Source organism: Pocillopora damicornis, chromosome 4 (genome assembly GCF_964200805.1).
Source record: "Pocillopora damicornis chromosome 4, jaPocDami1.2, whole genome shotgun sequence".
In the NCBI taxonomy this organism is placed as follows: Eukaryota; Metazoa; Cnidaria; class Anthozoa; order Scleractinia; family Pocilloporidae; genus Pocillopora; species Pocillopora damicornis.
Window position 1 is genome coordinate 30,818,190 of NC_142673.1, and position 26,580 is coordinate 30,844,769.

A 26,580-nucleotide genomic window follows, 5' to 3' on the forward strand; every position below is an offset into this window, starting at 1 on the left:
TAGGGAGAGAATTCTTTTCCGAACTTCTAACGAAGGATTTAACTAGTTCTGACTGTAGTTACAATCATGCAAGTCACACAACACTAATACTTTTCGTTTTCATATAATTTCAAACATTAACACAAGTCTCATCATTTGGGCTACTTAAAATTTTCTGGGGCAATTAAGTGGAGATTCTTAATGAGGTAATTTATTCTAAATCCCCCTCAGCATGTCCTTAAACTTTGACAAGATAACTCTTTGGTTTCGCACCAGGGAAGGAATAGAAAAAACCGGCTAATGACAGAGTATACCGAGGTTTAAGATCCAAGAAGAAAAACGTCAGGTAATTATAGAAGACGGGGGTCGCTGTCAAATACACCGGAATAAGTAAGCTTTTTGGAGCTCCATCACCTCTAAGCACCAGAAACTTCCATCCAATCATCATTACTTGTTCGATGACCTCGCAAATTACTGTAACTCAGTGCTTCTTTCTTGATCAACCGTGTTGTTTAGTAATTAAGATAACAAGAACCGCGTAACAAAGAAAGAAAATAGAGAATTGGGAAACTGCTTGAAACAGAATATCACCTTGAGTTGAAAATTAGATAAACATCCATCGTGACAATTTAGACTTAAATACCGCTAAATTGTAGACATATTTTAATCATTACAATTCCTATTTACCCACGATAATTAATCGTAAGTTTATGTAGAAATGAAAGGACCTATCTTTTCGGTGACCCCTGAAGCATCAATTCAAAATAAACAAGATCAAACAAGTAATTTAAAATCAGTTGTCAGTGATGTTTGTACCGTTGCTCTTCAATTCGATGTTCTTCCGATTTTGCTTTTCGAAGCTGTGTTTAATATCGTTTAAAACTTCTAAACACTACCAAAAATAACTCTTTACAGTTTCTACGGAACTCGGCACTGAAGAAGGAATAGACAAATGCATTAGCAGTACTGTTAAATAGCATGAGAAAATAAGCTACTATAGCATATTCCCTGGGCACTGCGACAGACACAGCGATTAGAAAGAAGTAAGTAGCGAAGGGAACAGAACATAATACAAATATGGCTGTTAATAAAAATACAATTAATACAACTCCTCGTCTTCGTTGGTCGGCTGTGTGGCGAAACTTACTGAAAAGTTTTGAGCCCTGACCACGTAGTAATGCATGAATAACGGCGAGATTAGTGAACACGATAAAAACTAGCGGAACTAGGAACGTGGCTGAAAGAGTCATTAGCAGAATCACCGTTATATCAGTACCTCGAAAAAAGTCGTACGAACAAAATGGAACTAATCCCCGGCCGCAAAACGGTGCTTCCAACCTCTTAAGGAAATAAAAGTCTGGCAGAGTGAACATGAGAGAATAATACCATGAAAATATTATCATAAGCACAGTACGACGTGTGTTAAGTGTAAAGTCAAATGGTTTCACCACAGCCAGGTAACGCTCCAGCGAAACACAACAGATTAAACAGGATGAAGCAGAGAGTGTAGTCCATGTTAAGCCACCAATAAGCTTACAAACAGGTGTGTTAGAGTGCTCTGAATCGATTCCTATGGCTTCATTGATGTTGTACACGATGCAAACGGCCATGTCAGCCAAACACAAGTGTTGAATAAGCAGCTTCATGGCTCCGCATTGTGCGCTGCGCTTCATTCGTTGTAGAACGAATATAACAAGTGTATTTCCTAAAACTGAAATGATTAGGAAAAGTTTACTAAATACCACTTCGCCCATTGAGTGCCATGATTCTGGAGGAATTGTACATCCGCAAAACTGTTCGTAAACGGCTCTTTCATTTTCCGATTCGGGAAAAGTTGACCCACTACAATCGAAAAGTGCTTTGGAAACATTCATCTTGGGCTTACGCAAAGAAGAGCCTCTTTGTAAGATTTACAGAAAAATTAGGTCGCTTGTTTCGAACAACAATGGACAAATGTCATAACTGTTTTTAGCAAACTCTTGGCTTGATTCGCTTATCGATGCAGTCAATGAAGGTTGGTCAGCTATTGATTGCAGAGAATGAAAGGCTGCTGCGAAAATATGTTTCAAACAACGGATCGATCCCTTGGTGTCCTTTGATCTGTTCTGTTTTGACAATTTGGGTCATTTGCCTATCAATAGCTCTTTTGTAAGAGCACAACACTTCCGAGGCATAAATTTATTGCCACATGTACTTTAAGAAAGCTCGAGAACGTCATGAATAACAAATTAAAGAGAAAAAAAAGGAAAATTTGTATGTTTTGTCCTTCTGATAAAACAAATGCATCACTTGAAAGTAGGCATGTTAGATCCTACTCAAATATCCATAAGTGTTCTGTTTGGACAGTAAGATGACTAATGCCGCAATAATTCGAGTCGGTGAGTGTAGTTTGAGTTTAATTTATGTCAGAGTGTTTGTTTTCATAATCCCCTGACCGCGTCTAATTAAAGTGTTTGACAGATCTGTAATTTTTTATATCGCTCTGACCAAAATATATGGCTATATTCCGCTACACATAAAACACACCGGCAAGATAAATGTAAAACATAAAATTTTATCTAATTACATGGTTCCTACAATCTATCTTTACTCTGTAATTCAACATTCTGTCATTGAATGTCACACGAATAGTATGATTCACGACCCAAAAAAGACCGAACAGCTCAAAGGAATGGTCACTACCAAGGCTCCAGTTCTGGGGAAGTCCTTTTTTCTCCGTTTTCCTCCCCGTCACCTAAATCATCCAAGCCTTCCATGGCCGCGCGAAGCTCTGCTTCTAAATCGAGGTTCATGTCTAATCCCTCAGTGAAATCTGGAGTGCTGACGATATCTGGTGACGCAGGGGGCTGGGGTGGATCCGTGTTGTCCTTCTCCTGTTCTGTCTCACCTGACTCAGGGGGCTGGGGTGGATCCGTGTTGTCCTTCTCCTTTTCTCTCTCATCTGACTCCTCTGTTGTTGTACATGTATCTTCATAAGTAGACTTGTCGTCTTTTTGTTTTTCAGACTCATTTTCATCCCGTCCAGCTTTATTATGCATTTCTTTATTAGTATCTGTTACAGGTAGATTCGTTTTGTCAGTAGCTTCATCACCGGCAAAAAATGAAGAAACGGTTTTTCCTTCCAAATTTACATCCGGAGTATCTTGTGAGTCGTCGTTTTGTCTTCTTTCAATTGTTTCTGTGTCCTCAGTGATTGCGAGATCTGTCTCTTTTTCGTTATTGCTCTCAGATTTGATATCTTTTGAATTTTGGCCAAGGTCAACTTCTTCGTTGCTTTCATCAACTTCGTCTCCTTCTTCAACTTCTGAGAGGTTAGCCACGACATTCCTACCTTCTACTTGGCTTACGCCATCAGCCAGACCAGCTGAAGTGATACTGCTTTTCTCTTCAACTTCACTGACAGGATCCAGCCTGGGAGTACCAGGAACAACTGAGGTAACCAGTATTGCCTCTGGGGAAGGAGGAGGGGGTATGGAGCCAGAAGTATCCACGGAGGGTGATGTGGCCTGTGCGTCCATTGAATATTTCCCTGGGTCATCTAGAATGAAACTGCCTAGTGTCGAATCCGACAGAATCTGATGTACTGACAAATCTCCTGAATCCTTGTAAGAGCTCATACGAGGTGGGGTACTCTTTGGCCTTCGAGGCGTGCGTTGCGCCAGAGGCTTTACAGTTAAGGACTTCGGCACACTTTCCTTCGGGGGCTGTTTGAGAGGTCTTGGGGCTCGCCTGGAGGGCGTATCTACGAACTGAATGGGTGTCCTTGAGCGCGGAGGTCTCCAAGCCGGTGCCATGTAACCACGCGAGTCAGTTTTTTCAGGCTCTTTCACAATGTTCGGTTTTCCAATAATTTTTTGACCTGCTACATGCATTCCTTTTCTCCCATAAGGATCTCCATGAAATTCAGCGAGAATATCCTGGGGGATGTATGTTTTACTCCCAGGGCTTGGACTTCGGACCATTCGGGGCATGTCATCGCTGTTCTCGATCACATTTATTATCATTTTATCTTGCGGCCATTCTTGTGCATCATTCTTGTTTAAAACTAGACTTGGGTCACGAGAAAGAGCTCCTTCTGTCAGAAAAACTGGTTCAACAGCAAATTCCTCCCCCACTCTCTCCCCCTCAGGACTTCCCAAGGCCTCTCGGCTAATCATGGTTTCGTCCTCGTCATACACACTGGTCAGTGTCTCTCGCCTCCTGATGTAGCGAGACGTGACCGAGTTGTTATGTTCCCTACTCTGTGGTGTGCGGGAGAAGTATTGGCCGTGTCTTTCTGGGCTATTGGGAGTTGGTGCTGGGGCATGCACTGGATCTGGAGAATATCTACAACGACAACAAAACAAAAGTCAAGAGGTCTTGTCACTGCCTCTCTTAGTTTGTGCATATGTACCCTGTGATGCCTTGTGATGATGTTTAAAAAGTGACGGAGGTTGGTATGAATGATTTTGATTATGGATGGAGTCAGTTCCCTCATCTGTCACTTTTTTTTCGAGTTCATTCATTTAAGTTTAATTTTCTTTTCCCTCTATCTTCATAGTGGGCTTCCTGCAAAGTTGCCTAGAACAAGTGAAAGCCTCGCTTAAATTCTATGATGATCTCATCCGGGCCTTTTGGACACAGAAATGAAATCGTCCTACTTAAAAGCTATGCCACTACTTCCGGTGAACAGAGCCAAAATAATCCTTGTAGGAAAGCACGTTACTTACTTAGGAGCTACTTACCTCAGTGCAGATGTCATGTGACCTCGCACAGGCCAATGAAGATTCGTCTGATCATCACAAGGTGAGATGTACTCACTGGCATTGGCTGAAGTCACGCCTGGGGAAGCCAAGGCACACAGCTGAGATTCTTGACCTTCTAACTCTTCCTGTGGTGTCCCGATAGGAGTTGGTGTGACTGATACTACGTCAACCGGTTCCATTGTCACGCCCAAATTCAAGTTACGGGGAATGGAGTTGACACAGTGATGTAACTTAGACTTGGCACAACGCTCAAAGGGAACACCCACATATGCAAGAGGTAATAGTATGCGACCTCGTTTGCCAGTAAGTTTATCAACAACTGTTTTGATCAGCTGAGGTTGCAGTTGGTCAGTGTCTTGTTTTGATTCACCGTTGATCTTTAGCCCACCCTCCTCATCAGTAAGTTCTTCATCCACAGGGGGAGTGAAGTGTGAGTTTATATCAACATCTAGCAGCATGCGCGAGTTTTCATCTTGCAGAGTTTGTTCCAGAATTTCGCTCGGTAAGTTTTCAGCGCTTTTGTTCTGTGTACTTAGATCAGTAGGCTTGTCTGCTCTTGGACTTGACTGTTGTTTTGGTTGAACTTCTAACCCCAAAGGCAATTCTTGACTAACAGTGACTTGGCTAAAAATTGGCACAAAGGATAACGCCTAGTAAACCTGGTGTAGTCACCACAGCGTATTAGGGAGACATTAAATTTGAGTTCCAAAAAAAAAAAACAGAAATATTATATGACTGTGTACATTCAGCTTGTTTGATTTTGGATTGTAAGTGATCATTAATCAAATGAATAAGCCTGTTTTCAGCTCTTCAGACGGACAAAAATACATAAATACAATGTAAATGGGCTTTTATACTCTTAACTTTCATTTACAGATTTATTTTGTTTCTAACTCATAATTTGAACAAGGTTCTTAGCTCAAAGACACAATGTCACATATAACTGTTAATATATTGGTTGACAAATTTATGGGGCTGATTGACTAAGATGCACTCAAGCCTCTGTGGAAAATTGAGGACTGATGTTAAAAACTCTCCATGAATTTTCATTGGAGATTGTTTGACAAACACACATGTTGGTCAACTGCTATCCTTCTTATGCAAGGCATGAATTCAGACAATTTCTACATTTGTGAGGATACTACAAAAAGGTGTCTGTGTCATACCTTGGTTTGAGGTGTTGAATGATTCCAGCAATCACTGACCTGGGAAAGTCTCCAAAATCTTCCAGTCTGCAAAAAGAGGAACAAATTTAAGGTAATCATAGCATGCTCAGTCACTGGTAATTCAAGGAGTCAAGTTTGAAGTACATTAGGCAAAAACAGAGAAAGTACAAGTATGAAAACTTGTTGACTTGCTTTTTACTTAACAATACTATATTATTTATTTTAATTACATAAAAATAGAAGACTACAACATTACTAATGTTTACATACAAATACTTACAGTGTAGTCAAGTAAACTACTAAAAATTTATATTTCTCGCAATACAATCTTTTAGTTATGAAACATGAACAATCCTTTGATTACTTGGAGTTAATTATGCCTACTTACAAGACAGCAAGGTCAAACTGTTAATTGTTAGCCTTATCAGAGGACCTAAGAGAAAATTTTTCTGTGTATATGCCAGAAACAATGAAAGAGAGAGTGATATAAGGTACTGTTACCTCATTTTTAGAAAGGGTTTCAGAATTTCCCAGTTTTTATGGATTGCATCTATCCTCAGAATGATAAGTCAATTAAAGTAATCAAGATAATATTTGACACACTGAGGTTTTGGTGTAAATTCTGTGATGTAACATCCTGTATGAATGGTTTGATCCAAATTTGTAGCAAATCAACATTTATATGTAAAGTGGATATCAATCTATAAATATCCTAGATTTATCCACAAAGGCCATACCCATAACTGGAGAGGTCTAAATCCTGAATATGCATTTTGCGATGACAGCTTCCGCGACTGGGACTGTAAGGTTGTCCAACAGTGGGTGATCTGCGAGGTTTTGGACGTTCCTGGTAAAAATGCATCGAAAATTGTCAAATGGATGTCAGATTTATTTATTCGTTGCAGAATATTGCAATTGACTTGGTAAAATCCACCAATTAAGATCAAAATTTTGATTTTTAAATTCATCATAAAACAAAAGGCATCACCATGAAGCAAATGATAATAAAACCCACAAACTCTCTCATTTTCTCTTAAAGCCTCTTGAAGAGATTCACTGTTTTACTCTGAATTTTATATACATTTAGTACCCAAATTAGGAAATCAACAATGATATACTTCTGTCAATGTTCAAAGTTATCTGAGCTTTACAATAAATTGATACATAAGTCAATATTTTAAAGTGATTGACAGTCTCTTTAATAAGGTTGAAATATACTCCCAAATTTTAAACTAACTGGTTTTATTTTTTCCATGGCTGCTGGAATCATGTCCTCTGTTACATCTTTAAAAGCAATTCTGTGAGGATCTCTCCTTCTTGAAATTGATCTAAAAACACCAAAAAGATACACAGATAAACTGGATTTATTGAGAGGTCTTCCTTCCCTTTCCTTAATTAAATTATAAATTGTATCTGAGGCACATTGCAAAAAGGTTTTGAAATCAATCATTGTTTATAAGGCAGTCTAAATTCATGTTCAAGATTCATTACACCAAATAGTGCAAAATGCATATCCTACATGCTACAGACAATTAGTTTCCTATTCAGCTGAAACCAAATGTGTGGAAATAATATAAAAGCTCCACTGAATTATTAACATTATTCCTATTATTTTTAATACATGATCATTGTTATCATCATCATTATGTTACTTTGCAGGACTAGTGCTTAGTTTTAACTAGTTTTTTAAAAAACTAGCTTTTAAAAAACTTCTCTATGAGAACATCAGTACTTTTTAGGTACTGACAAAATTCTTCTTAGGTAAAGCAATGTATGGCTCAAACTATCAAAATTACAAAGCAGTGGGATCTCTCACAGCTCCCTGATGTTGATTCCACACATGATCTCCCATGTGTGTTCTCGTAAGCCCTTAAAACAAAAAGTGCTTCCTTTACCCTGGTACTATACTATATGCCACTAACAAAATTTAACTAGAACTAAATAATTTATTTCAACTTTGATAAATTTCTTGAAACATTTAAAATATTTCTGATCACAAATGATCTATTATTTCTACCACTCAAAGCAGGTAAAACAGGAGACATCTTACCCTGTGCTTTTTGCTTTCCTTCTTTGCCTCTAAAAATTAACAGTCAGATTAAAGTGATAAATGGTGAGCTTACAGGACTTGCAGTGAACAACATCAAAAAATCAAAATAGTAATATACATATGATGATAACTTAAAAAAAAAAAGAAAAGTTAGGATTTTGTCTTATTCCAATCCTTCTCAGTCCTATACTTGTTTTCACAACATTAAAATATACATGTATGATGTATTTGTTCAGTGGTTGCTTGATATTTAACAACATGTAACTGCAAGCACATAAAATACTTGGGTTAACAAATAAACTAACACAATTTTAATCATCATGATTGTGTTGTTACCTTGTTAGTTTGGCACCATATAAGATATGCTGAAGTAATGTATACATCCTTCCAATCTTGTAATAATTCATCATTTTCATACAACTCATGAACACCAACAACAGAAGCCTTTTTCTTCTTCAGCTCACCACCAGTGGGTTCTGTGACAGGCTGCAACTTTTTCTTCCATAACATACGTTTCTGGCAATCCGTTAACATTGTTGGCGAAACAGGAGATGGGCGAGGTACATGCACAGATGGAGTGCATGTAGATGAATGCCGCTGACAGCTAAATAATAATATCAAATAAGTTTTAAAACAATCATTGGAAATTAATTGCCACAATTCATTACATCAGTTCAACACTCTATATTTGGCTGCTTTCTGCAGCAGATATTAGCAAAGATATTTAGGAAGGTAAAGTTACAAGCCTTTAAGACTCAGTCATTTCACAATGTCAAGCTAGAGAAACAAATAGTTTAATTGATAATCAACAAGAATTTGATTGATAAAGGTTGAGATAAACCACTGCAATTTGAACAGATTTTTTTCACTTCACTTGATGGTTCATCTAAGCTTTCTCTATGCAGTCAATAATTATTTTTAGATCACACATTCCCTTAACACTTTAAAGAATTAAGGGGGGTAAGTTTCTAAAGAAACTGTGGTGCTGTGTCAGTGGGAGAGTATAACAGGGTTATCTAGTACTATCAGCAGAGTTGATAATGAAAATTAGAGTCCATAGAGAGTTTAAAAGCTGACATTTTGAGCATTAGCCCTTTGTCAGAGCAAATGGTGAAGGGCTAACGCTCCAATTGTCTGCTTTCAAACTCTTTACGGTGGATAATTATGCTATCAACTCAGTTGATAATTTCTAAATTACATCTAACGAATTGCCATTCTAAGCTTCAATTCAAACAAAAATAAGACATTCCTGTTTTATACCGGAGATCAGGTGATAATGAGGGTAACGATGCTGATCTGTGATGGTATATGTTTGTTTGTGATGCACTGCTACAATGTCTTGCACCGTTACTTCTCAAGTTTGTTCCATCAAAGACATCAACAACTTTCAGGGTTGGAAGAGAGCCTGCACAGAAAATATACTGTTGTACACAACTTTATTTTCAATAAATACTACAAATACATCATTCCTCTTGTATTCAATTTGAATTTTCAATGTGAAATAACAAAAATTTGCTTAGAGCATGTTTGAAAAAATGGATACACCCTACCAGCCTAACTGGACAGTAAACTGGGGACCGGTCTTTAAAATCCCTCTCACTTCAAGTTTCAATTGGAAGACGAGTTAAGAAACAGCACAACCAACTTCTTGGAAAATGATGAATAAAGTTACATCTCAGAGCACAAGCTGACATTGAGTTATTTCGAAACAACTGCATCCCATGAAAGAAAAGAGTTGTCAAGTGTGCTTAAGAAACACATGATCAGGAGAGTCATACCAAAGCAGGCCACTAAAAAAATTAACATGCACCCCATAAATAACACCGGATGAAAATCAGTCAAAGCTGCAGAGAATTGTGATATGGTCATCGTGTCCCAGTCAGATGACGAAATTGTGTGGCAAATGATAAGAGTTTGTAAATACCACCAACCTTTCCTACTCTTTCTTTTTTTAATTCATTAGCCCCCCGCCTAATAATATGGCGATTCACACAAACTTGAAGACAGCTGTTACGGAAAATGTTTCAAAGCTAAGTTCTTAACTCGCATTAATTGTTAATCGTGCAACGCATTCAGCGCCCACAGTCATCCGATTGATCTCTGTCTCCTTTCTTACCTTCATCGTCTATTCTTTTCCTTCCAGGAAAAGTATAGAATTCTTTACTCTTCACTGAATCATTAGGCTGGATTCCATTTCTTACTCTAACAGCATCTTTAACTCTCTGCAAGTTCGATCTCCAACATTCAGGATGCTGACACAAAGCATCACATGAACTTTCACTTTTCATGGCTATGTAATGAAACAGCCTTGTATACTGACGAATATAGTGTCAAGAGATAGACTGTGTTATTCTAATCGCCATTTTCTCCCACAAAAAGACCAAATCAACTACAGAACTATGAACCACAAACTCACTTACCAGCATGCCTTTTGCTTACTTATGACGTCACAATAGTTCCTAGCAACCAGTCACCTCATGCGTGCGGGACGCAAACATTCTTGTTATCTTGAGTTGCTTGCTCATTACTCCCTTATGGGTACCTTTTACACGTCATAATACAACGTAAAGAAAGTTTGAAATATTTTCTCTTTCATATACAAATAATTGATCATGAAACAAGATAGAGAAAGCATCTCTCATCGTTTACTGTACGGGTGCTGATACAGGTCCTCCCGCGACCACTCCTCTAATTAGTAACACTTTCGCCCAGACCTTGCGCACATACTGAAAATAAAACAATCGTACAGGCGTTGAATAACTCGAAGAAAGAGGAAATAATGGCTCTATGTGGTGGAAACATATGTAAGGTTTAATGACTGCTCGCAGTACTTCGACCAGTATGCACGTGAATCCAGCAGCTCAGAACTACGAACGGGCTGTCAGTGGAGGAGACAAGAGAGGACTTCTTGAGGAAGGTAAGTTTTAAACAATTTAGTCGGCTGAACGATCATTCGATGTGGTACCCGAAATTGAAAAACAACTTATCCCTCTGTACATTTGTAGTTTAATTTAAATGCTTCGTAAATGTTTTACAGACAGGTTAGTATTTGATCAGAGCAAGCTAGGTTTTATCGGCAAATGCATGTAATGTGTTTTCTATTGAAAAGATAAAGCCATTTGAATGTAAATGTGGATTTCAGTAATTAGTGTGTTTGCAAATCAGTAATTGCGCTGAACATGCCACTTCCAAAGACAAAAACGTAGGTAGTTTGCATTGTTGCCATTTTGCTCTTGGACTGGTGTTGGTTGTCTTGTTGTTGCGAGCTTGAAGAGCTGTAAGCCATGATCAGTTTGAACGAGGGATTTGATGTAAGCAGCTGCAGTATATTCGAGTTAATATACCGTTTATGGTACCTATATATATATATATATATATATATATATATATATATATATATATATATATATTATATATATAAATTCTCCTCACTCTCTTGATTCTCTTACTTCAGTTCTCATGTTTTCCATGTGAGTGCTCTTAGTGATTGGAAACATGTTTTCACACCCCTCAGTTTGTCCCTTAGGGCTAAAGAGGGCAAAGTGCCAAGGCTGAGGAGGAATAGGGATTATCAGTATTTTAAAATATTTGCCACTGTTCACAAGGAGGTTTACTCTGGAATTAAACATTACATGATATGAGTCAGTGAGTTACACCAGTAAAAGATTTGTGTCCATGAAGAATACATTTTATATAATTATTTGAAAACATACATGAAAAAATTATGCCATCTGATTGGCTGAAAATGAGTGCATTTTTTATTTGACATGAGTGCAAAGTTGTAACATGGGTGCAAATTACAAACAGTGGGTGTACCCCATCAAAATTCTGTCTGTCTTGACTTTCTTTGCAATTTTTTTGTCTTTGAAAAGTTTACTTGCACCAATATTTCCTCTAAATTGCAACTAAAATCTTGTTATTACTTTTATGAAATATGAATGTCACTGTGAGTTTCCAAATATATCCCATATCCAATACAAGTCTGGTTGGTAGATCTGCTAAACAGAGAGTAGTGATTAGTAAACCATAGGCTCCAAAAAGAACTGTTCATCTGATTGCCAGCAGTTGACATTTGCCTTTGCAGGCTGTCACCATGTACATATGTTAGGAGTTTTGAGACATGGATTTGTTATGTGCTTTGTTACCATGTGTTAACAACAAATAAATGTTACGAACAGGATGTTATGAAAGCTGTCAACAGATTTTGCTTCTCGCAATATTTTAAGGGTAGAATTTTGACTTATTTCTCTCTTTGAAACTACAAGGGTAAGTTATAAGGTTGATTGATAAAAAGCCTCAAGTAACCTTGTGATTCTAGAATTACAATATTCAAGACAGTAGGAGGGTTTTGACTTTGATTTCAGTAGAATGATAATAAAAGTGTAGATCACCCAAATTTTAAACTGTTATTTATGGAGTATGTTGCCTATATAGCTACAAAAATTGACATAAAAAGAACTTTTACAATGTCATGTAACTACATATTCTTTAATTGAAGAATGAATAGCTTTTCACGGTTTTATTTGACATCAAGAAGCATTTGGCTGATAAAGTTTCCCAAAGAAAATTATATTGATACAAAGACGTGTAGTAAGGTGGCATTAGCAGAGAGAAACTCCTTGGCTTTGCAGTACCCTTGTAGTGTAGCTACTTGTGTTAAACATTCCAAACAAATTTTCAAATCAGGAATTTTTAAAGCCTACGATTGTTATTTGCCGTTCCTTTAAGTACCTTCACAAATGATTGATAATCATTGCCTGGCAGCGAGCAGGTGAGTCTACTAAGTCACGTGACTTGGGTAATTCTTTTTGAAAGGGACAAGAACGGTTGTTTCTTATTCCTTCATGGAGTTAAATCGAAAGGAAAATGCCGGATTTTCAGAGCCAGGTACGTAACTCTATTACAGAAAGGTTTTGCTAGAATTTTTTGTGGTCTTTCTTTAATAAAATGGTCGAAAGCAAAATAAGTTCGGCACAAGATGCTGTTTCGATCGTGTCGAGGAAAATGAAACGAAAACAGAGACATTTTTGGTATGGGATTAATATATTTTTTAAGCGTTTTGCTCCCCTGACGTTGATAACATATTCATAAACCTTTTTTGTTTTGGGAATAACTTTGTTGTATTGGTTTTTTTTTTTCGTTAAAGAAACAACATCGCTTAAACTTCGTGTTTCAAAATACGTTTGATATTTATATTTACGCAAAGTTGTAACTTGATAAGTTTGCCCTGCAGGTGAACGAAAAATTAGAACTTTCCAGCTAAATTAATTGAATATCTCTTCCCGTAAACAGTTTTTGTTTTTCACTATGATATTTATCAAGTTCAAAGGAAAAAGTGTTTTCTGCAGAAATTTTTTTCGGGCAGGATGTATTTTTGCCTTCAGGTCTTACTTTAAATATACACAGTTATGTTATTCTCTTATTGAATTGTTAATGAATGTTCGAGGCAGAGTCGCTTATTCGCTGAAATCACAAATACATCATAATTTCGCATATATGTAGCTCCAGGCGTTTAGATGAGAATAATTACTAGATTACTGTCTCTGCGTGAGGATTACTTTCAGTATGCACATATGGAAGCCCACTCTGTTGAAGTCTCGGTAAGGTAACACGGCAAGTAGAAGTATCAGTTTCTTTTCATTTAATTCAACCCTTCGTTGGTTTATGCAGACGACGATACCTCGAAAATTCAATAATTTATTCGAAAATTCTACTTGATAGTTTTAAGTTATCAGGCCCTTTGAATTTTTAATGTAAACCACTTTTGGGTTAGAGACGAAGTTTCAAGATATGAAATTCGATGGAACGCAGAGTGCAATCACTAATCAAAGTAGAAAAAAAAACACGAAAGCAAATTCAATGAATTATTTGAGAAAGAAGATCGAAATGATTTTGGACAACGTTTGCCTCTACGAGATGAGTAGAAAGGCATTGTTCAAATGTCTAAAAATGTCTGCTTGTCATTTTTTTAAGTAAAAAAATAAATAAATAAACAACTCTTGATGCATTTTATAGAGAAGCATCGGCTTCTTGACGTTTTATTATTTTCGAGATTTTGATGAAGTGTTGTTCCAGTGTACTTAAACATCATCTCCTGTCAGCTTACAAGGTTATTGCTTCTGTATTTGTCCACGGATAGATCCTATAATTCGTAAACATTGTTCTTTATATTAAAGATAATTTGATAGATTATGCGATGGGTGCAGACATAATCAGGTGTGTGGGATGGAATTAACATTTATGATACGTAACTTCACATTTTGTTAAGCAAGTTTAACTCTCATTTATTTCCAGCAAATTCAATTTTTCACAGTGCTTGAAGAAATAGCCATGACTTAAGTAACATGTATTTGAAAAGAAAATGCAAAAATGTAACTCACGTTGCTTATTTTAGAAGAAATATGCATTATTCCTGTGTTGGCATTCTACATGCTTAATGTACCATTTATCAGTACCAGAAAGTTTTTTTTTACCAGCTGCTGCTGAGAAAAGAAGGGAAAGTTACTAGAAAGTTAAGGATGTGTTTTATATGGAATTAGATAGTTCCTATAACTGATTGCTTCAGTGAACAATCATTGTGATCTTTATACCAAAATCAGAAAAAAATGCAACGAAAAAAATGATATGCTTGAAAGTGTCATAGTGCTTAACTTTTGACAAGAATGTTAAGGTGATGATTTTAAAAGTCAAAAAGAAGCAGCAAGGTTTACTTATATGTATTTTGGATGATTACATATTTTGGTATGACTGATATGTTCCCATATGTCATATATCGTTATATGCAAAGCATAGAACAAAACAAAACCTAGGCATGCTACGTATGCGAGAGCCTTTTTGTGTGTGTGTGTGTGTGTGTGTGTGTATGTGTGTGTGTGAGAATGTGTAAGTGGTTTGGAAAGGGACACTAAGTAACTGATATTTGCATTTTTGAAAAAGAGAAAGAGCATTTACCTTCAAACAATTCCAGTGAAAATATTGTTCAATAATGGCCAAAAAGTATTTACTCATCTGAAGTAAACTCAGACTTGGGTATTTTATGGTCTATTGCCACTGGTGTCTGAATAATTCTGAGCAGAAATGAACTTCATAGTTGCCATGCTTCCTTACAGCTGTTATTGGATCTTGTCAAGCAATGTGCTCTCTTCCCCTATTGTGTGACAAGATCAAACAATGGCCTGCTCATAGACTAAGAACATGCTTACTGCCATTCCTTTGTTGGAGAAAAAAATCAAAATTATTTTGTTATAGCTAGTTGCCTCAAAAATATTCTCCCAGATAATTTTGCAGTGGAAAGCAATAATTGATTGGTACTGAAAGATCTAAGCACAAAAGAATTGCATGGAAAATTGACTAAAGTAACATTTAGTTCCATGTGAAATTATTTCAGTGGGGAAGGATTAATTAAAAAATAACTTGAAAATCAGCAAAGAAGGGATTGTCCATGGTTAATGGGCATGTGAATATGTTTACAAAAATTGAATTCGTGTGTTGTCTGTTTCAGGTGGAAGTGGTGATGAGCATGGTAATGTCTGCATGTTAGACCTGTAGTTTCAGTTTCTTGTCTGGCAATCTGTCAGTAATGTATCACTCTCGATTCAACTTATATTGAATTATAAGCTCAAGCTAGATCAGTCAGGGAGATAAATTAATAGGAATAATTACAAATGCATGTTAGTCAATGATCTAACCATTCTGACCTTACAAATCAATTGATTCCACTTGGTTTGTTTGGATGTTATTAATATTGTTTAATTTTTGTATTTCACTGGCAGGTTCCTCTGAGGAGCGTGGCTTTTGTGATTATTTGCTGACATTTTTCTCCTCCTTAATATTTATCTGTACGCTGCCTTTATCACTGTGTTTCTGTATAAAGGTAATGACCTTCTTAGGTTACTGTTGACAAAATTAACTCAAAATTTTCAAAATATCGCTCTTTAGATAGAGAGAGCAGTTAAGTTTAATTTTAAAAAAAAATACAAAATCTTGAAAAAAAAGGGCAATGCGACTGCAAAAAATATTTTAAGGGAACCATGGTTTCTTTAAAAGTAGCACAGGTTGGAGGATTTTTGCACAAGGCACCCTATTTTGTTGACAATAATCTTAATATTAATCCAACTCACGTACTTTTTTGCATTAATTAGCTGTTGTAGGGAACCAATATGGTTATTTTTTATCAGTTCACAAAATCATATTACAAAGTCAGGAGAAATTTTAACAGATTTTCTTCTGGTGTAGTTTTCTTTTAAAGGTTTTACTGTCTTAATCTTTTTCTGAGTTCTGTCAGGGAGTTAATTGTATCATATGTAAACAATTTTTACATTTTCCTTTTCATTACAAATGGAAAGGACAACACATCTATTGCAAACTAGCTGTAATTTAAATTGCTCCATTATTGGAATTATGAGAAATAAAAATGATTCTTTTAAAATTTATTAAAAAGGTTTTTTTTTTTATTTGTTGGCATTTAATATTCTTGATTTTATCTTTACTGTCACATAGGTATAAAATTATAAACATCTATTATTTTATGTCAACAAACTTCTTAATCTGGCTGAACAATTTTTTCCTTTCCTTGTCATTAAGATTGTACAGGAATATGAGAGAGCAGTTATTTTCCGTCTTGGTCGACTTCTTCCTGGGGGAGCAAAAGGACCAGGTGAAAATTATGGACCTGTTTATACAATTACGAATTAGATATTATTGTTCACATTGAAAACTGTCATTTTTTCATGGCACTGCTATTGAAATTTTCCAATCATTTGCTATGATTTTGAAAATTACCTCCAATGTCAATTAAACCACAAAATGTTAGTGCAGTAAGATTATAGAAGAAACTTCTAAATGAAAAAGAATAAATCAATATGAATTGAAGTTGGTAAGCAATAACTATAGGACTGAGTGGAATCCAATTCGGCTTGTAATCATGTAAGTTATTGACAAAATAGGACAACTTCAAAGCGGGAGTCTGATTTGTCAATCATGGGTATGATTACAGACAGAATTGGACAATGTTTAGTCCTGTTACCAATTAATCAAACGTAACCCTAAGCAAAAAACAGTAATTAACTTGGAAAATGCATGACAACAGCATGTGCACATAACCCATTCTGTCCACTTACACAGGCATGGCATGTTAACTATCCCTTTAACTGTCCTATTACACTGTCCAAATACAAACATGACATGTACACTGTCCTATGCAGTGCTCAAATCAGGCTGTGATAACCAATCACATTCGAAAATTTTGTTACAGTTTTGATTGTAAGGATGACAAAAATTAATTTGGATTCTACTTGACAAATGTTAGACCCCTAATTTAACTTCTCTTAATTGATAAAGACACAAGAAATACATTGTGAATGATAATGCTTGAAACGAAGCATCTGTACGTTGTGAGATTGACCCTGGCAAACTGTTAATTTTTTAGGAATGTTCTTTATTCTGCCATGTATTGACTCCTACCAAAAGGTAGACCTGAGAGTCGTGTCATTTGATGTGCCACCTCAAGAGGTAAAGAACAACATAGTGAAGCAACCTTATTTTCTTGGGGACAGGTAATTTATATATTAGTTAAGAATGGTGGATCTGAAAGTGTGGTGTGAACTCCAGGTGACAGTAGATTTGAGGAAGACTTTTGTTGGTTATTTCAAGACAAATAATGCAGTAGTATGCGTATTTATGTTAACAAAAATTTTGGCAGGTTTTGACCAAAGACAGTGTTACTGTAGCAGTTGATGCAGTGGTATATTTCAGAATATACAATGCAACCATGTCCATCACCAATGTGGAAAATGCCAATCGTTCCACACGTCTGCTAGCTCAGACCACCCTGAGAAACGTGCTGGGAACCAAGAACCTCAGTGAGATATTAGGTGAAAGAGAAAGTATCAGTGAAACAATGCAGGCAAGTATGTCATATGTAACTTCATAGTAAAGCAAAACCATTGTAATTCCATACTATAACCAAGTCTGAGATGCTTTAGATCAACTCCTACTTTTTATCTCTGATTATGTTAGAAGTTTTCATTGGTTGGATGCATGTATTGTGTGATTAAGTGCATGACTAAGCAAGTTACAAAGAAGTAAGTAACCTCCCTTAGTATTCTTGATATCACCTTAGGGCTCAACCTTCCATTTGTGTAGCTGATTTTGAATCAAACATTGCATTGTTGTTGTATTTAGATTTGAGGCACATTAGAAAGAAACTGGGAAAAAATTTTTTGTCGTTTTAATTTGTTAATTTGTTTATATTTTGTTGTTAATTTGGGTGAATGTACTGTTCCACAGACTTCTTTGGATGAAGCCACTGATCCATGGGGTGTCAAGGTTGAGCGAGTGGAAGTGTAAGAACATTCACAATCTTTTTATTGCTCTTAATGTTCTAGTTGCTGTTGTCCTTCTATTATCACATTTCTGTGTTGTCTGACATTACCAGTAATGGTGAAGTTTACAGTGATAATATTGTTAACAAAGTCTGCTAAACATCAATTTTTTGCATAAATGTCTGTTTTTTGATAACCTGTTAGTAACTGTTAATTGATTTTACGAGATTCTAAAATCTCATATGTCTCTTGTTGATTTTTGTCCACAGGAAAGATGTGCGTCTTCCTCAACAACTGCAGAGAGCCATGGCAGCAGAGGCTGAAGCTTCTCGTGAAGCTCGTGCTAAGGTACTCAACCAAAGTTCACATTTAACAAAGTTATTGTATTGTTTCTTCTGATCAGTAACTTTGTATTTCTCTTCAACTAGAAAAAGTTACTAGAAGTTATTGTATTGTTTCATTACAGTACCAATTTCAAAAAAATATATTCGGATTTTAGAAATGAAAAAAGAGAGAAGAGAATTCTCCAGAGAAAGCTTTCACAATGAGTTGTACTTTTCACATCAGGTCATTGCTGCAGAGGGTGAACAGAATGCATCCCGTGCACTGAAGGAAGCTGCTGACATAATTTCAGAGTCGCCTTCTGCTCTCCAACTCAGATACCTGCAGACACTGACAACCATCTCAGCAGAGAAGAATTCCACTGTTATTTTCCCTCTCCCTGTCAACTTTTTGGCTAGACTTCTTCCAAATGAGAACAAATGAGTAGATGAAAGAAGGAAGTGTTCATCCTTGACTGAAATTAGTGTTCTGTGATTATGAATGTTTATTTCCAACACAAGATGTAGATATAGAAATAAATGGATGACACTGTATATAGCAGAAGAATCAACTAAAAATTTATTTATTGTTAGCCTTGCAACTTGTCTTACTATTTAAGGAGATATAGATTACGTATGTTAAGGAGCAGTAGCCACATTGTTTTTGATATTCCTTTCTATTAGTAGATATTCTCTAGTGCCATGCTTTGTTGTAAATGCTATAGACATATTCACTATGCTAACAGTTAGCTTTGGACAGTCTTTTTCTAGGAATAATAGTAACAACAATAAATAAGTTTTTTGAGCATGTGATTATTTCAACTTACCTAGGTTGCTATGCAACTCAAGGCTTTTTCTTGTTTTAGGTTAATTTTCTCCATTACTTTTCCCCATGGACTTATTATTCTAAGTTTTACAGCATCTGCATTTAAAATGGTGATTTGTGGCTAAATTAAAGACTGGAGATGCATGGGTTTCAAGAGAGAGAAAAATGACAAGCTTTCAGGAGTAACTTGAATTTTTTATTGAGGTTAATTTTGGTTTGTTAGATTAATCTATAGCTCCATCAACTGAAATTAAGATTAAATTTAAAGTACTCATATCAAAGGTCAAGTTGTTGAATAAAGAGCACAGATAAGATGCAATGGTTTGTGGTCATGCATTGAAGATGAGTGAGGAACTGGAAGAGGTTCAGTTGTAGACATTTTTCATAACAGTGATGCTATACCAGCGTCTTACTAAATTATGGGAAAATGCACTCTTGTTTCATATTAATAAATTTTTGACCAATCAGATGATCACCGGCATCTAGTAACCCCTCTACTCTTTGGGTGGAAAATAACGTGATAAATAACTAACGCATAACTTTCTTGCTTCATGGCCTCAAAAATCTAAACGTGATTTCTTTATCGTGGGTCTTAGCTGTCAAAAGGAAAGAATTTGGACGTATTATTTCCATTCTGCAAAAGTCACACTAAATATGTTGCAAGGAAATTTTTTGGCTTAGTTTGAGAAACCGTACTAGATATTGTCAAACAGAGGACTGATTCATGGTGCTATTTCTTTTTTCCCTTTTAGTTTTTGATGAATACAGTCTTGCATACTTAATGACCACGATAAAATTGATGTGTACCTTTTAATAACCCCTGCAAGGTAATAACTACAAACTAGCTAACAATGGTAAGCGACTGATGATCACGGAACAGAAACATCATGATCCGCAGCTAAGTTTTATAGCCATCGCAAACGGGCTTATAACTTTAATTGAGCTGCATTAGGATTTGTGTTTATTTGTGGCTTCGCCGGGCCAGGATTATTGTCGGGAACTGATTAGAAACTACCCTTTCCGTTGGCCTGGCGGCAAAGGCAGGTGTGTGACAAAAGACAACTTAGCCTCTCCTGGAAAGGATCGCAGCACTATACTTCCTTATTAGGTAATGGATAAACCTTGATGCATGCACTCCCTCGGTTGCTTGTTGCTCGCCTTCTCCATACTCTCTGAAACATCTGAAATCTGGCAAACGCTAAAGAAACGTCAACGGCGCTAATGGCGTCTGAAGGTGAGTCATTAACGGTGTCTAAAGGGATAAACGGGGGTAACTTGCCTGCTTACGACCAAGATGTACCTTAAAGGTGCGCGATGGTTATTTCGCTCCCCGCACTCGTTTCTTATTTACCCATCCTCATCGCGGTGATGTTGTGAAAATTATAACAAAGAAGTTATGTTTATTAGAGTTTTAGCAAACAATTAACGTTGAATGTAAAAGTGAACGTTAAGTTATTTTTTAAAAGCTTCTGTCTAACTTTGCAAGATTGTCAAACGGTGAACATGGGTGCTGTATTTATATCGATAAGTCTTGTCGACGTCATTCGATTTTTCTGGTAACAAATTTTCACTTTACGCGTTTTCAGCTTCGGTGTCGATTCTTTACCTTTAAACATCGAACACTGATTTAATCAGTTACGTGCTTCTGTAAAGATAGCTTTTTAGGATCAACCGGTTCAAACTTCTTATCTGACTTACCAAGCGATGGAAGCCGAGAAAAATTCTGGGCTAGGAAGCCATTCACTCTCAAAACAATTCATGTTAACGGAACGTTTAACAGAACGTTTAACGGAACGTGAGCCTCGAAAAATATTTTTTTTTTATTGATCCATTACAGTTCAAACGTGTGTATTTTCTAATACACACATTTGTAAAGCTCTCAAGTTTTGTTTCGACTGCAGAGTCACATTTAGGTATGCTCATCGGAACGGTATAGTGGTTGTTTACGAGCTTGCACAGTGCACTCAGATTTCTTAGTTTTACATTCATAAATTCCTTACCAAACCTTATTACATCATTTTCTGTCAGAGAAGGTGTCTCGAAAACAGAAATGGTCTTTCTTTGTTAATTCTAGGGAAGATTCATCTGAATTCCCTACATTGGTCAGTAACTTCCCCGCTTAATTATTTATGAAGTAAAATCACCTTCAGGATGTTTTTCATGTAAAGAGTTCTTTGGTCAATCAAGGTTGTTGATCAGTTGTTTCAAACTGTAAGTTCGTGGAGAACCTAGGCATTACAAAGGTAGTGACGCCATTAGTGAACAGAAGGTGGCCATCATTCACACCTCTTGCTGAGTTAGTAATTCCAGAAAATATCTTAATGGTTTTTAATGAATATTTAGCTTCAGCCATAGTGCCTGAATGTCTGTAAATCAACATAGCACCCTAACCATATTCTGTATTCATTAAAGTTTTGATGATAATGGTGTGCTACAGTGAAAAGCTAATGAGAACAGTCATTCATTCTGATAATACAACTTCATCTTTTTTTCTCTTAGTGGGACAAGACCAGTAGTGATTAATCAAATTCTGTGGCTTTGTATTATTGGTTATAGTTTAAATTCTTCTTTGCCGAAATACTTTCCTCCTAATCAGTCTAGCAATAAAAATTTGAACTGCAAGCTTGGTAGGGGTGTTTAGATATTTCAATGCATTAAATGTGAACAAGCTGTCAAATAACAAAAAATTAATATAGGTATTGCTTGCATGTCTTTACTTTTTGACTTGACGTAGCTTAAGTTTCCTGTATGAATCTTTTTTTTCAGAGGATTCAGGTGACCGTGGTTGCTGTGACTATTTACTCACAGGCTTGTCTATCATCCTGTTTGTGTGTACTTTGCCATTATCTTTATTCTTTTGTTTAAAGGTAAGTTCGCTAGAGGTAGTTTTCTATTGTAAGCCCCTTTTTTAAAGATTTTATTTAGATAACAACTTAGTTACAAGTTTCATGAAATGAAAAAGTTGATTAGATTTTTTTTTCTTTTGTGGACACAAAAACAGATTGTACAAGAATATGAGAGAGCAGTGATCTTCCGCCTTGGTCGTCTGCTGCCTGGAGGAGCCAAAGGACCAGGTAAATAACAATTAATGGCTGGAACATAGCTTGGTATACAAAACTACTTGTATATGATCTTAACCTTGTATCAGCAAAGTGATACTTTTTGGAAATGTCTTTTCCTTTATCAGTGGTCTGATATAGCTATATTCCAAACATTTGGAACCTTTGTATACTTGATAATTTTTTATTTATAATTTTCAGAGCGTTTTATAGTAATTTTTTATGGCATTATTTTAGGTCTCTTCTTTATTCTGCCTTGTATTGACTCCTATCAGAAAGTTGACCTAAGGACAGTGTCCTTTGATGTTCCACCACAAGAGGTAACCACAGTTGTGGTAAAGATAGTAAAAGAATCAAGTGCTTATGCAGTCATCCTTAATAGTAATTTTCTCTACAATCATGACAAAAAAAGTTTATGTTTATATTTGCCTGGTGGTTTGGTAAATTCTTGTTTACAGCATTTGCAGGAGAGATGATGATTTTTGAAAATGTTCATCGAAACATTTTGTAAATTTTAGTAAAATGATTTAGTTGCTGATAGTGATGTAACCTTTGGCTAACAAACCTGAGTGCTTGAGAGAATTGGTGAGGCACAGCTGAAAAAAATTCAGGCTCAAATGATTTTATTTTGCTTTTGTTTCATGGACATTGTTAAATTGATGTGAAATAAACTCTAAACTTAAGCCTACAAGATGAAAAATGCTGGGTATAATAAGTAAGTTTTGGATGAGGTTGAGCATGATTTCATGAGTTATAGATGCCAAGGTGTGAGTTACCTGCCAAAGCTGAAGGCTGAGGCAGATAACACAGACACAAGGTTTGATAATTCATAATATCATGCAAAAACAAATTCAATAGTTGTTTTGTTATTGTAATAGATTAGGATCTTTCCATACCCCTTGCATTCAGAGACTGTAAGCACATGCAGTTGACATTAACAAGTAGCGAGCACATGATTGGTGTTGTGAGCTCCAGATATTACAATAGCTGGCAAGGAGGATGGCAAGCAGCGTTGCATGACCAAATTTTTTGTGGGCTAAGAAATTTGTACCAAATATTATATAAATATTGTTAAACAGTCTGCTAAAGAAGACACTTCTTTCTGAGTTTGCAAAACTTTGAGAGCACTACACAGATGAGGAGCTTGGAAACTAGGCAAATTTTAAACTCGACATTACAACCCATTATCTGGTGTAGATATTGGGTTATCACATTAACTTCACACTCTATTGTAGATTGACTGTATGCTCTTGACCAATTGGAGTTTCATAGGAAGTCTAATGTATAATGATGTCATTTATAATGTGTTCCCTTTGGTTGGATTTTTTTCTGTAGGACATATGTGGTACTTAGTGTATTTTTTAGCCACTTCCAATCTGATCAGCTGGTTGTGCCTTTGATTTATCATAGATTTTGACAAAAGACAGTGTTACTGTTGCTGTTGACGCTGTGGTATATTTTAGAATCCATGATGCAACTATGTCCATCACCAATGTGGAAAATTCCAATCGTTCCACACGTCTGCTAGCTCAGACCACCCTTAGAAATGTGCTGGGAACCAAGAATCTCAGTGAGATATTGGCTGACAGGGAAGTTATTAGTCATGTCATGCAGGTGATAACAGAATCTGAGTCTGGATCATTGCTGTATGTTTTAATTAAGAATTTTTAAGCTGTAACAGGTTGAGAAATCAATGGCAAGCAAATTGCTGACTTCATTGGAAGATTCCAATAATTTTTTTGCTGCCAAACCTAAGTTTGACACAATGGTTATATTAGCCATTCTTGAATGCATTTTAAAGGCAAGAATCACCCTTAACAGTCAAACAAGTTGAAGCTAATATTTTGATACAGGCTGTGTAATGTGTGGAACTATTTGTCTTGTTTACATAAACAGTAGAAATAAGTCATTTGTGATCTTTCATGAAATAATGATCAAACCCTTGATAACTTAAGTAACTTAAATGTTGTGCATGAAGGAAAGTTGTGTGGATCATATCTTGTGTTTTCTTTTCATTAGAGCTCACTTGATGAAGCAACTGATCCTTGGGGTGTTAAAGTGGAACGTGTGGAAGTGTAAGTTAAAGCTTTATCCAGCTTTTTAAATTGGTTCCTAGTTTTAACTTGAAGCTGTGCATGAAAATGCCCCTCCCCCCTTAAAAAAAAGAAAATAAATGAATAAAAATGACTGACATAACATGTACTTTACAGGAAAGATGTACGTCTTCCTCAGCAACTACAGAGAGCCATGGCAGCAGAGGCTGAGGCTTCTCGTGAAGCTCGTGCCAAGGTATGAAATTTTTTCATTAGTAAGAAATCTCAGTTTTGTGGTAAGTCATCAGTGTTACAGTTTATTAGCCATATGTAAGAGCTGCCTTTTTTTAAGTTTACATAGGCTCCCTTTGATTACAAAGGAAGCTGACGTGAAGTAGTCATTCTAGATTTATAGATTCGATTCTAATTTCAAGCTTTTGTATTATAACTCGTAACTTGGATTATAAAATTGAGTGATCTGTATATTCAGGTTATTGGTGTTTAGTTAAGAGGTGATACTGAACTTAAATGACTTTGAATATCAGAAATTAAATAAAATAAAAACAAAGATACTTCAATAGATGAAGCTGTAAGATTAGAAAAAATATCATTTGGTGAGGTGTTCTTTTCATTTCAGGTTATTGCTGCTGAGGGTGAACAGAATGCATCTCGTGCACTGAAGGAAGCTGCTGACATCATCTCAGAGTCTCCTTCTGCTCTTCAGCTGCGATACCTACAGACATTGACAACAATCTCAGCTGAGAAGAATTCCACAATCCTATTTCCTCTCCCTGTTGATTTCATGAGCAGATTCTTACCAGACAAGAAAGGTTAATGAAATCAAGAGAACAAAGAATGAGTAAAAAACTTGCATCATTGCAAGATAGTTGATTATTCAAAATAGATATCAGTGCTTTTTATCATAAAGGAACATTAAGATTCAGAGCTTGAGATTAACAAGAACAAATCATGTAGTAGTGATAATTTCACATTATATGGCAGCCAGATTTTTTTAAATTTCTTCTGTTGTACATATTTGTGAAAGAAACAATTCTTTATCAGTATAACAGAAATGCAAATGGAGCCAAAAAAAAAAACATGTTTCCAGTTGATCATGATTGATGCAGTGCCTTTTATGGTAAGCCAGCTGCTTCTCTCGTGTACTTGCAAACTGGGCAAAGCCTGTGACAACCCCATCATAGGACGGACTGGATTATGGATTCTTTTACTGATGAAACAGAAATAACATGATAGATGCTTTCAAAGATATTTCATTTATTTAGTTTATTCCTTCCACATGATTGCAGTTTTAGTGTCTATGAGCTCTATTCAAATCTAGTTTAGTGGGATGAAAAGTGCAGATCCCCACCAAAAATTAAGTGACCATGATAGCCATTCTAACTTGTTAATTAGTAGTGCTTGCCAACATCTGAGTAATTTAGGAGTTAGTCTTGAGCTCTGAATGCATATTTCAGTTTATATGAGTAATATTTCTGCATTAGACATAAGCTTATTTACTCAGGGTTAACAATGTATGTTGAATAAATGTACTTCTCAACTTTTTCTTTAGAAATGTGTAATGATCAAAAATTGATTGATGTTGGAACATCTCAATAACAGACATGCTAGAAACAGTCCTATGGCAAGGGTCATGCAATATACAATTATAGCATTTTTATCTAATCAATTCTGATGGGCTTACAGTTCCTATTGATTTAGTAAATAGAAAATATTATGAAATGTGATAATTAGGATAATTCTGATCAGAGGACTCTAAGAGTCTGTACTAGTTTGTTTTCAAGTAGAAAAAAGTTGTGTTACTTTCTTTTTTTAAAGTTAATGTTATGTGGTTATGTTGTTAGCATTGAGAATATGTAACTTGTTAAAAGTGGTGAGCTGTAATTTTTTTGGGGGGCTGGTTCTTAGACTGGCCTAAACATCTATTGTAGACATGCTGTGTTGCATAATAGCATAATAAACATATAAAGAATCATGCCATGTTATGGTTGTCCCAATTAATTTTCACCAGGAAGTTCAATCTCTTCTCCTTGGTTTAAGTACAATGCTGTTAATTGCTTGT

The 26,580-nt window shown here is 36.0% G+C and overlaps 4 protein-coding genes across 7 annotated transcripts; 2 read left to right on the plus strand and 2 right to left on the minus strand.

Annotated features, from left to right (window-relative positions):
* Nucleotides 1-625: 625 nt before the first annotated feature.
* Nucleotides 626-2,161, minus strand: LOC113681685 (C-X-C chemokine receptor type 2). The gene has a single exon (XM_027198792.2). It carries the CDS (start codon nucleotides 1,851-1,853, stop codon nucleotides 846-848), a length of 1,008 nt encoding a protein of 335 aa, XP_027054593.2. The 5' UTR covers nucleotides 1,854-2,161; the 3' UTR covers nucleotides 626-845.
* Nucleotides 2,162-2,513: 352 nt separating this feature from the next.
* On the minus strand, nucleotides 2,514-10,389 carry LOC113681683 (uncharacterized). Its single transcript, XM_027198790.2, has 9 exons — nucleotides 10,057-10,389; nucleotides 9,201-9,345; nucleotides 8,277-8,544; nucleotides 7,941-7,969; nucleotides 7,128-7,218; nucleotides 6,628-6,737; nucleotides 5,891-5,956; nucleotides 4,704-5,348; nucleotides 2,514-4,305 (listed from the first exon to the last, which is right to left on the minus strand). The coding sequence occupies exons 1-9, from the start codon at nucleotides 10,226-10,228 to the stop codon at nucleotides 2,658-2,660; spliced, it is 3,174 nt and encodes a 1,057-aa protein (XP_027054591.2). The 5' UTR covers nucleotides 10,229-10,389; the 3' UTR covers nucleotides 2,514-2,657.
* A 43-nt stretch (nucleotides 10,390-10,432) lies between these two features.
* LOC113681686 (mechanosensory protein 2-like) lies at nucleotides 10,433-19,727 on the plus strand. Of its 4 annotated transcripts, XM_089203714.1 has the most exons (10): nucleotides 10,657-10,857; nucleotides 12,756-12,827; nucleotides 15,442-15,462; nucleotides 15,713-15,813; nucleotides 16,524-16,596; nucleotides 17,368-17,450; nucleotides 17,641-17,844; nucleotides 18,228-18,283; nucleotides 18,532-18,610; nucleotides 18,830-19,727. In XM_089203714.1, the coding sequence occupies exons 1-10, from the start codon at nucleotides 10,755-10,757 to the stop codon at nucleotides 19,025-19,027; spliced, it is 990 nt and encodes a 329-aa protein (XP_089059840.1). In that variant the 5' UTR covers nucleotides 10,657-10,754; the 3' UTR covers nucleotides 19,028-19,727. The 4 variants fall into 4 exon arrangements, with proteins under 4 accessions (XP_027054596.1, XP_089059840.1, XP_027054595.1 ...); XM_027198794.2 differs by lacking the exon at nucleotides 12,756-12,827 and having other exon boundaries at nucleotides 10,658-10,857; XM_027198795.2 differs by lacking the exons at nucleotides 12,756-12,827; nucleotides 15,442-15,462 and having other exon boundaries at nucleotides 10,433-10,857.
* Nucleotides 19,728-20,532: 805 nt separating this feature from the next.
* Nucleotides 20,533-26,498, plus strand: LOC113681690 (mechanosensory protein 2). Its single transcript, XM_027198801.2, has 8 exons — nucleotides 20,533-20,642; nucleotides 22,175-22,275; nucleotides 22,410-22,482; nucleotides 22,705-22,787; nucleotides 23,878-24,081; nucleotides 24,487-24,542; nucleotides 24,678-24,756; nucleotides 25,138-26,498. Exons 1-8 carry the CDS (start codon nucleotides 20,630-20,632, stop codon nucleotides 25,333-25,335), a joined length of 807 nt encoding a protein of 268 aa, XP_027054602.1. The 5' UTR covers nucleotides 20,533-20,629; the 3' UTR covers nucleotides 25,336-26,498.
* Nucleotides 26,499-26,580: the final 82 nt, after the last annotated feature.

Coding starts and splice junctions, on each gene's coding strand:
- LOC113681690 (XM_027198801.2), top strand. Junction 22,483..22,704: donor TGGAGGAGCCAAAGGACCAG/GTAAATAACAAT, acceptor GCATTATTTTAG/GTCTCTTCTTTATTCTGCCT. Junction 24,757..25,137: donor CTCGTGAAGCTCGTGCCAAG/GTATGAAATTTT, acceptor TTTTCATTTCAG/GTTATTGCTGCTGAGGGTGA.
- LOC113681683 (XM_027198790.2), bottom strand. CDS start 10,228: ATGAAAAGTGAAAGTTCATGTGATGCTTTGTGTCAGCATCCTGAATGT. Junction 7,219..7,940: donor AGGAAAGCAAAAAGCACAGG/GTAAGATGTCTC, acceptor TGGTGTTTTTAG/ATCAATTTCAAGAAGGAGAG. Junction 5,349..5,890: donor ATTCAACACCTCAAACCAAG/GTATGACACAGA, acceptor GCCAATTTTTAG/CCAAGTCACTGTTAGTCAAG.
- LOC113681685 (XM_027198792.2), bottom strand. CDS start 1,853: ATGAATGTTTCCAAAGCACTTTTCGATTGTAGTGGGTCAACTTTTCCC.
- LOC113681686 (XM_089203714.1), top strand. CDS start 10,755: ATGACTGCTCGCAGTACTTCGACCAGTATGCACGTGAATCCAGCAGCT. Junction 10,858..12,755: donor GAGAGGACTTCTTGAGGAAG/GTAAGTTTTAAA, acceptor TCTTTTTGAAAG/GGACAAGAACGGTTGTTTCT. Junction 16,597..17,367: donor TGGGGGAGCAAAAGGACCAG/GTGAAAATTATG, acceptor TTAATTTTTTAG/GAATGTTCTTTATTCTGCCA.